This window comes from Salvelinus namaycush, chromosome 11 (assembly GCF_016432855.1).
Source record: "Salvelinus namaycush isolate Seneca chromosome 11, SaNama_1.0, whole genome shotgun sequence".
Lineage (NCBI taxonomy): Eukaryota > Metazoa > Chordata > Actinopteri > Salmoniformes > Salmonidae > Salvelinus > Salvelinus namaycush.
In genome coordinates, this window is record NC_052317.1 from 5,734,541 (window position 1) to 5,745,305 (window position 10,765).

The 10,765-nt window shown below is 43.5% G+C and overlaps 1 protein-coding gene across 1 annotated transcript in view; it reads left to right on the forward strand.

Moving 5' to 3' along the window:
* Positions 1–10,466, forward strand: part of LOC120056235 (vertebrate ancient opsin-like) — a 76,703-nt gene extending 66,237 nt beyond the window's left edge. Inside the window, exon 4 of the mRNA XM_039004486.1 lies at positions 10,110–10,466. Coding sequence (XP_038860414.1) covers positions 10,110–10,466 — 357 coding nt within the window. The remainder of the gene's footprint in view (positions 1–10,109) is intronic.
* Positions 10,467–10,765: the final 299 nt, after the last annotated feature.

Sequence of the window (10,765 nt, forward strand, 5' to 3'; positions counted from 1 at the left end):
ACCTGCCTGACTCTGATTTGGATTACGACTCTTTGCCTGCCTCGACTACCCTTTTGCCTGCCCCTTGTACTGTAATAAACTCTGAGACTCGTACTATCCACCTCCTGTGTTTGCATCTGGGTCTTAGCCTGAGTGCTGGTAAGAAGCACCAATTGACTTTGTTTTGTCTTTGTCAATGAGACATAATTTCTCTCTCAACAAGACCAACGGTCAAAGATAAATGGTTGATCTTGTATCTTTACCAACTTGTGAAACTTCCTGCACCTTCAGCATCTGGTGTGGGACAGAATAATTAACAACCCACTATTTCTGATGCGATCGCTCTAATCAAATGTATTGGCTACACTTTCATGTGATGTTATCCGATTGGTAGTGTTCCATTATCAGCTTGTCAAACTAACTCAAATTATCAGCTGGTCTTACAGTGGGCATAGTGGATGAAGAAGGTAAAAAAATTGGGTATTTCTCTGAATGCAGCTGTTGTTAGGGACTTTATTATACCCAGAAACACCAAGGCAGTGCCAACTTAGAGGGAAACTTTTGTAACTCAATCACAAGTACTGTCACATTGTACTTTGTGTGTGCGTGTATACAAAGCACATTTGAGAACAAGGCTACCTAAATTCTATCAGCATATTGATTGCATTACGCGCAGGGGTAATACACTCGATCACTGCTACTCTAACTTCGGCGATGTATACAAAGCCCTCCCCCGCCCTCCATTCGGAAAATTTGACCGCGACGACATCTTGCTCCTACAATCTTATAGGCAGAAACTCAAACAGGATGTACCAGTGACTAGAACCATTCAACGCTGGTCTGACCAATCGGAATCCACGCTTCAAGATTGTTTTGATCTCGCGGACTGGAATATGTTCCGGTCAGCCTCAGAGAACAATATCGACCTATACGCTGACTATGTAAGTGACTTTATAAAGAAGTGCATTGGAGATGTTGTACCCACTGTGACTATTAAAACCTACCCTAATCAGAAACCATGGATGGATGGCATTCATGCAAAACTGAAAGCGCGAACCATCGCATTAAACCATGGAAAGAGGTCTGGGAATATAGCTGAATATAAACAGTGTAGTTATTCCCTCCACAAGGCAATCAAACAAGCGAAATGCCGATACAGGGACAAAGTGGAGTCGCAATTCAACGACTCAGACATGAGACGTATGTGGCAGGGTCTACAGGAAATCACGGACTACGTGAGTAAAACATTTAAACGTGTTAACCCTCGCAAGGCTGCTGGCCCAGACGGCATACCTAGCCGCGCCCTCAGAGCATGCGCAGACCAGCTGGCTGGTGTGTTTACGGACATATTCAATCGCTTCCTATCCCAGTCTGTTGTCCCCACATGCTTCAAGATGGCCACCATTGTTCCTGTACCCAAGAAGGCAAAGATAACTGAACTAAATGACTACCGTCCCATAGTACTCACTTCTGTCATCATGAAGTGCTTTGAGAGACTAGTCAAGGATCATATCACCTCCAACTTACCGGCCACCCTAGACCCACTTCAGTTTGTATACCGCCCCAACAGGTCCACAGACGACGCAATCGCCATCACACTGCACACTGTCCTATCCTATCTGGACAAGTGGAATACCTATGTAAGAATGCTGTTCATTGACTACAGCTCAGCATTCAACAACATAGTACCCTCCAAGCTCATCATCAAGCTGGAGGCCCTGGGTCTCAACCCCGCCTGGTGTAATTAAGTCCTGGACTTTCTGACGGGCCGCCCCCAGGTGGTGAAGGTAGGAAACAACATTTCCACTTAGCTGACCCTCAACACTGGGGCCCCACAAGGGTGCATGCTCAGCTCCCTCCTGTACTCCCTGTTCACCCACGACTGCGTGGCCATACACACCTCCAACTCAATCATCAAGTTTGCAGACGACACTACAGTAGTGGGCTTGATTACCAACAACGACGAGACAGCCTATATGGAGGAGGTGAAGGCACTCGGGGTGTGGTGTCAGGAAAACAACCTCTCACTCAACATCATCAAAACAAAGGAGATGATCGTGGACTTCAGGTAACAGCAGAGGGAGCACCCCTCTATCCACATCGAAGGGACAGCAGTGGAGAAGGTGAAAAGTTTTAAGTTCCTCAGCATACACATCACAGACAAACTAAAATGGTCCACCCACATAGACAGTGTGGTGAAGAAGGTGCAACAGCACCTCTTCAACCTCAGGAGACTTGGAGCTTGAACCTTGGAGCTTGAACCTTGGAGACTTGGAGCTTCAACCTCAGGAGCTTGTCACCCAAACCCTGACATACTTTTACAGATGCACAATCGAGAGCATCCTGTCGGGCTGTATCACAGCCTGGTACGGCAACTGCACCACCCTCAACCGCAACGCTCTCCAGAGGGTGGTGCTGCCTGCACAACGCATCACCGGGGGCAAGCTACATGCCCTCCATGACACCTAGAACAACCGATGTCACAGGAAGGCCAAAAAGATCATCAAGGACAACAACCACCCGAGGCACTGCCTGTTCACACCGCTACCATCCAGAAGGCGAGGACAGTACAGACATTACCCAAATAATTGATCAGGTATAGACCCTGGTATATATTGTGATATGTCTTCCTCTGCTCCCTTGTTTGTGTTATTGTTACCAAATGTATTCCCCTCACTGACAGATAAAACAGAGTGTATTTTTGTTGAATTATTCAGAAGGTTTTATTTGTGGTAGTGGGAGATTGGCCGTGAGCTCCAAAAAAAAGTGTGATGAAATGTTTGACTAAAAGTTCAGACATGAATGCCTTTTTGTGTTTGTTGGACAACAAAGAACAAAGTTTTCCGAAGTTAAGATTATTCAAAAGAGCATTGTTTTGCAGGTGAAAATGATTGAATCCCCTTAAGGGATGTAAAACTTTGCCATTCTGTCTTATTAATGACCTTGGCGCATCTTGGTGTCCCTTTCAGAGTTATTAATTGCGGTAAAGCCTCGTTTACATGCATTTGCTTTCCTTCTGTCCTAATGATGAAGGGCTGGATTGTGGCTGCATTAATTCTGAGTATGATTAATCACATCGCTTTTTACTGATGTGTTCTGATTCGCACTGTTTCACGCAGTCATCTCTTTTCATCAAAGGGGTCAGAATAAGTGGCAAGCAAAGCACTGTCAGCTTCTTTCAGTGTGTGTAAAACACTAAGACAGTGGCTATTTATCGTGTAGCGCTGGAGATGGGAGAATCCCAGGGTGGGATGACGTTGTCTAATGGACACAGGCGTGTCATGAGTTTTGACTGGAAACACAATACATTGTTTAAACTTTGTTTAGTGAACTGGAGCATGTTATCTTGTATGAGACTCATAAATGAAAGAAAACCTCAATAGAACTTGAAGTATTCAGTCAAATAATATGTAGGCGGAAGGTAGCCCAGAGGTTAGAGAGCCGAGCCAGCAACAAGATAATTGCCAATTCGAATCCCAGGTCAGATGAGAAAAATCTGGTGGGAAATGAGCCGACCACCAGAGGGTTGGCATCAGTATCCTAGCTGCCATCTTCAGCCTTTGTGCCCTTGAGTAAGGCAATTAACTGCTCACTGGGCGCAGTGTGTGTGTGTTTGTAATAGGCATTCTCGAGTTCATTTGGCTCCGTTCATGTAAAAGAGCCGGCTCATTTGGCTCCCAAAGTCATGCCCCCCTTTCATCACAGGGGAACATGGCTCCCAAACGGTTCTTTGTTCAAAATGCTTAAAAATTCACCTAGAACCATGAAAAAAATGCTAATCTCCAATGTCAAGCCCCAAAGGTAAGCTACCATTATGTCAGATTGTGAAACGCGTGTTCAAATACATTTTTGACTGGCCAAATTATTAGACGGCCTGCAAATATTGTTTTTACACTGACGAGCTCTCCCCACTATTTATTGTTTCTGTAGTGAGGGTGCACCCACTTTAGATAATTATTTTGTAACTTATCTGCAGAAAAACGTTGTTTTGAGCTCAAAAAGCAGTAGTAGCAGTATGCAAATCAGGGAGCCACCGATGCGATTCGGTTCCTGACATTCGCCAAAATGATCCGGTCAAAAAGAGCCGTTCGTTTTGCGAACGACAATCACTTGCGTGTGTGTGTGTCTGTATTGGGTGGTTGGGTGGAAACCATGAAAAACAAATGTCTTCTTCTTGTAATACCAATAGTGGTTATACTTGTATGGTATCCCCAGGACCAAGTTTGGGAAACGCTGCCATAAGATATGAGAGAGAGAGAAACCTTGACTTCTTGTAAACTATTTCCTACACCAGTCCAACATTATGTCTATCAAGTGCAACATTTACTCAACAGTAAAACACTGGTTTTCCGAGTTGAATACCCTCTATGTCTTCACTGAAGGTGTATTGCTCACAGGTTTCATATTAATGCAAGATATATTTAGATATAATGGTATGTAATGACAGTACGAATGCTCCACTGTCCCTTCCTGGCACTTTCAATTAAGCATTCTCCTCCCTGTGTATCCCACCAATGGCTGACCTTTCAGGAAGATTTGAGCCCACTCATCCACTCAACGGAGACACGAATGTCCTGTGTGTCATTTTCAGTCTTCAATTCCTCCCAGCCCGTTACTATGGAAACTGTGAGTTGAGGCGAGTTGAAGACTAAAAATGCTGTACAGACACAAGTAGCGGCATGTGTTTGTCCCGTGAAGACGTATGGTAACAATTATCAGAGAAGACAGATCATTGCCCTCTAGACGGGGGTATGGCACTTCGCTTACGGTGAGTACAATTTTCTACTTCTCTTCCTCTCAGTACAGTGGAGGTGGCCATGGATGTTGCAGATGGGTATGGTTAAAATTGCAAAAAAAAACAAGCATAGACTGAGAGGAAAAGATTGGAACAAATAAACCATCGACTACACCATAATGTTGATTTTGGTTTCGCCCCCCAGGACTTTACAGTTTCTACGTTTCTAGCTACCACTGGAGGTATAAAGTGCATTGGGGGTTGACCCTTGAACTATAACGTCTATGGTTCAGAAATATCCCCAATGTCACTTGCCTTAACTTGTTTAATTACATTTGAAAAACGAGGGTGCCTTATTAAAGAACCACTCATTCCCCAAATGAGTCCAGGTGACTCAGGTTAACCAGAGAATGAAGGATGTGTACTGTGTCCTAATCAAAGTTCAGTAGTGAGACCCTGGAGGGCTACAAACTGTCAGTTGTCCCTTGAGAGCAACAAGCGTTCATTATTGAATGCAGAGAGCAATGTGCAATGTAGCGCCCACTAAGCACCCCCCTCCTGCTTGTCTCGCCTTTTGTATTCAGACCTTTTATCCAAATTATGACTTTAATTAAACACACATTGAAAAGAAAAGCAGGTGACTGCATCTCCGCCTCCCCCGAGGAGCATTGAAAGGCATTACATTTAAGGCCTAATGAATGTGTAGATGGTTACATGTAATGTAAAATATGTGTTCACAAAATATGTGCTCGCTGGCTTAGAGCTTGGGTTTATTATCGACTGCAAACGTGTGACCCCATCCAGAAACAACCTTTTGCTTGTACCCCAAACCCCCATAGGCACAGGTGTAGACCTGAGACAACTGATGTTAGAATTATGGCAAACAGTCCAGCAGGTTTATCAGAGAAAAAGAAGGCGATACTTACAGTGCCTTCAGAAAGTATTCACACCCCTTGACTTTTTCCAAATGTTGATGTATTACAGCCTAAATTTTAAATTGATTAAATATAGATTTTATTTTACTGGCCTACACACAATACCCCACATCATGTTAAAGTGTAATAATCTACATTTTTTATTTATCAAATAACTAAAAATTAAAAGCTGAAATGTTTTGAGTCAATAAGTATTCAACCACTTTGTTATGGCAAGTCTAAATAAGTTCAGTTGCAAAAATCTGTTTAACAAGTCGCATTATAAGTTGCATGGACTAACACAATTTTTAATGACTACCTCATCTCTGTACCCCACACATACAATTATCTGTAAGGTCCCTCAGTCAAGCAGTGCATTTCAAACACAGATTCAACCACAAAGACTAGGGAGGTTTCCATGCCTCGCACATAAGGGCACCTATTGGTAGATTTTTTTTTAAAGTAGACGTTGAATATACCTTTGAGCATGGTGAAGTTATTAATTACACTTTGGATGGTGTATCAATACACCCAGTCACTACAAAGATACACAATACAACCACTCAGGGATTTCACCATGAGCCCAATGGTTACTTTAAAACCGTTACAGAGTTTAATGGCTGTGATAAGAGAAAATTGAGGATGAATCAACAACACTATAGTTACTCCACAATACTAACATAAATTAAGTGAAAAGAAGGAAGCTTCTACAGAATACAAAATATTCCAAAACATGCATCTTGTTTGCAATAAGGCACTAAAGTAAAACTGTGAAAAATGTGCCAAAGAAATTAACTTTATCTCCTGAATACAAAGCGTTATGTTTGGTGGAAATCCTACACAACACATCACTGAGTACCACACTTCATATTTTCAAGTATGGTGGTAGCTGCATCATGTTATGGGTATGCTTGTCATCGGCAAGGAGTAAGAAGCTTTTTAGGATAAAAAGAAACAGAATAGAGCTAAGCACAGGCAAAATCCTAGAGGAAAATCTGGTTCAGTCTGCTTTCCAACAGACACTGGGAGACAAATTCACCTTTCAGCAGGACAATAACCTGAAACACACTACCAAATATACACTGGAGTTGCACACCAAGATGACATTGAATGTTCCTGATTGGCCTAGTTACAGTTTTGACTTAAAATCGGCACGAAAATCTATGGCAAGACATGAAAATGTCTGTCTTGCAATGATCAACAACCAATCTTGACAGAGCTTGAATTAAAAACAAGCTACTAAAAATAGGGCGTCTTCACACATTGTTCGAGCTATATTTCTAAATCAGCATGAGATTATTTGTACATTGTGTTTTTCTCATTTGGTCTGGTTGGCTTCACCTTGCCAAATTTCAAACAAACTAAAATGCCTCAACAAAACCACGTGTTAACGCAAGTCATTTGTTTAAATCCATCTGTGATTATGTAGAAGATTTCCTTTCTCACTCCCAAACTTCATATTACTTTTGCTTTGGTCTTCCAACAACATGCGGGAGGAATCTTCTCAATAGCCGCTCTAAGTGCGACGTGAATAGCCTTTATTCAATAGCCTATTGTAACGAGTGCGCTGAGTCGGGAAGCAAGTACAGGGAGTGTGTGTTTTAATAGATAAACAAAACAATAAACACAAAACACAAGCAACGCACCGGCATCAAACAGAGTCAATAACACCCGAGGAAAGAACCAAGGGGAGTGACAGATGTAGGGAAGATAATCAAGGAGGTGATTATCCAGGTGAGTGTCATGAGGCGCTGGTGCGCTTGACGATGGTGACAGGTGTGCGGGATAATCAGCAGCCTGATGACCTAGCGACCGGAGAGGGAGTATACTGACACCTATATCCCCGTATAGCCCCCATCTCCCTTAATCTGCATCCGATGCGCTCATGAATGCGCTGCTACTCATATAATGTTTCAGATATATCAAGTTATGGTACTGAGTGCATTTTATAAAATGCTTGCAGTCAAACAACCAATAATACTGGGCCTCCGGTTCTTTTCCTGTGTTTGGTCCAGACTGCTTTCTCACTGCCTTCTCACCTGCAGCGATCAGCACCGTGATAGGAATGGAATCGCACTGAGACCATCCTTTTTGAGCGAACCATGGTGCGTTGTTTAGTGCGCTTCAGAGTGCGGATAGAGTACTCCCACCAGTCCAAACTAACCGAACTAAGGGGAAAACACACGCCAGAGTTTGGGAAAAATGCTATAGCGCGCTTGACATTTAAAGGCATATTTCAATTGAGCCGACAGCCTTTAGCTTAAATGCCATCTCTGCGAATGCGGTAGCATTGCCTTTAAAAGCTGCATTGTCGACTAGAGCGCACAGATTGAATCCTGGCCTTATATAAACCCTTGTGTTTGCTGAGCTAGCCTCGGAGCTCACTAACTCCTCTACCCCTCTTCGTGACATCTAGGTTGTGGATGTTTTCATCCAGGCGTCTAGATCCAGCTTCACTGTCATGAACATGACCAGAATAGTCCAAATCCATGAAAAACTTTCCATATTTCACCCATAAATGACCTTATGCTGTGTCTCCTGCTCTGCTTTCCATAACTCACTCATCTATCCAATCCTCTCAGTGCCTCAGCAGGGTTTGTGTTTTGACAGCTGACAAAATCAGGGTATGCTCAACAAGATCATAGCGTTTCTATGCTTTATACACCCCGTGCCAGTCTTTAGTCAATTTGACCTTGTGAAATGGGGGATTGTGTTTACTTTGCCAATGCATGTACTGTGGGTCAACACAAGGTGGATCTGTGTTACTGTGTCTATGTTTTGTCTGGATGATCTTTTCTCTGTGTGTGTGTCTGTTGTCTTTGTGTATTCCCTCTGAAGAGGCAGCGGTGCCGTAGGACACTTCTTCTTTTTTACGTCTCTTGAGAAAATGTAGTAGACTATAAGTATACATGAAACTCGCAGAGTATACTAAGTACACTACGTTTTCTCAAGGGAGGTGACGTCAGAGCCCTTAAGATGACGGTATGGGACGGGAGGGTTGTTAAAGTTCAGCCTGGGACGTAAGGCCTTTTCTACCAAGGTCTCTGTCTCCGTCTGTATGTGTGTACGCCTGGAATAAAAAGGAACCAAATACCCTCAGTGTCTTGTTATGCTTTCAAAACTGGATCTGAAGTTTTTTAATAATTCACTCTGTCTGTCTGCCTCCAACAAGTGCTAAATTCAATATCTGCACTCTGAGCTCTTGTCTTTGAGCTTTGTTGACTTTGAAACACAGCACCTGTGGTTTCCTGATCAGTTTGTAGATTTTAAATATGGATGGCATGTTCATGCAGATTTCCTTCTATAACCCCCCCCCCCCAAAAAAAAAATGAATTTCCATGCTCATCTGCTGCAATCAGCTCCTGACTCTTCTTTTCCGAAATGTTTTCCGATATGTTTATATAATGTCGTATAACTTATAACTATACAATCATATAAGTATATACAAGTTACTTTGTTGGTGGATTGAGGGGATAGTGGAGTCACTGCGAATGTGAGTAGCGTTTCAAGTTATGATATGAGTTATAACAGCTATTAGGACCTCACTCCTTCCTTTACCATGCAGAGCGTCTTGAGACCAGCTATCTAGTCCATTTTGTAATCATTACTCATCTGTATGGGACGGGAGTATGATGTAGTGGTTAGGGTACGTATGAGAAAAAACAGTCTCTGTTGTCCTATTATTTTATCAGGCTTTTTATATAGCCAGTCAAGGTTTCCTGCGCCTCACATTATCAAATACTCATTCTTGAATGAGAAGCGAATTAGTTCAGCATTTAATACCATTTGGGAAATGTACAAATAATGAGTGTCTCTCAGCATTGTTCTATGTGAAAAGGCAAGGCGAGACAACAAGCTCGACGAACGATAGGGAGCGAGAGAAGGGAGAGAAGAGGAAAAGGAGGTATCCAACCAGACAGTTCTGGGTTACTCGTAATTATTCACCATTGCACTTCTCAGAGATAGAGGGAACAAGAGAACGGGAGAATAAATTTCCCTGGTGAGAAAGGTGCAACTTGTATGGACCCTTTGTTTGTCCGCAGGAAGTAGGAGGGTTTAGGAGGTTGTGCCTGCGGAGGTGGGATGGGGAAACAACGTCAAGTAGGTACATAAGCAACTATAAGTGATCTTTGTGGAGTTGGGGTAGGAAACACCTTGAAGTCGGTACGTTGGTATAATGGTCCTTAAACCTTAATCCTGCTGTTTGTGACGGATAAAGAGTAACAGCAGCACATACATTATTTGTTTCCCCCTTTTTAAGGAAGGCAATGACTGGTTGGGTTGGAGTTTTGTAGCCTCACCATTCATTATTGTTCATTTTTCTGATAATTCAGCATTCGAGCAAACAGATGCTGTACAGTTAGTCCAGCTTGACTCACGTCTTTCTGTCTCCCCATCTTTTTTTCTGTTTGTCCGTCCGTATGTTGGGGATGTGTTTGAACGTGGGCATGTGTGTATGTGTTTGTTCACCGGTATGCCAGTTCTACAGGTGCTTCCGAGCCCTGCTGAGGTGCCAAGAGCCCCAGAGGGGTTCCAGCGTCAGGAGCTCCTCCAAGGCGCCGACCAAAGCTGTCCGTGGTGGCACCCACAAAACCAACGACAACAACATCACCTTCGAGGTGGCCTCCCTCGGGCAGCCCACCAGCGTCGTCCCCCAGCTGGGGAACGCAACTGTGTACGCAGCTGTCCCCGCTTCCTCTGACATGGTCAAGCCCAACATGGTGTCGCTAGTGGCCCACTACAACGGCGAAGGTCTGGGGCCGTCAGGGGTTACGACCTCTAGGAACCAATTACAGGGAGGGGAGGTGGATCCAGAGGGGCCGTCAAAGTGGATTTAGTGCTGTTACGAGGCTTGCCTCTTGCCAGTATGATGGACAGGAGGCATAGAGGGAAATCTTTGAAAGCCTCCTGACTCTTCGGAAGTGGAGCCACAGGAGCTACTAGTCCGTCTTGAGGAAGGGCTCTGCACAATGTTATACATATTTTCGCCATTTACCATCTCAAATACGCCTATGGACTGAGAGTGGGGAGAAAAGGGTGTGAAAAAACCCTGTTATTTTGTACCATTTCTAATGTTTTGTCGAATATATTAGTTCTATGAAATGTCATGATGTGACTTCCCCATCTGTACCTTTAC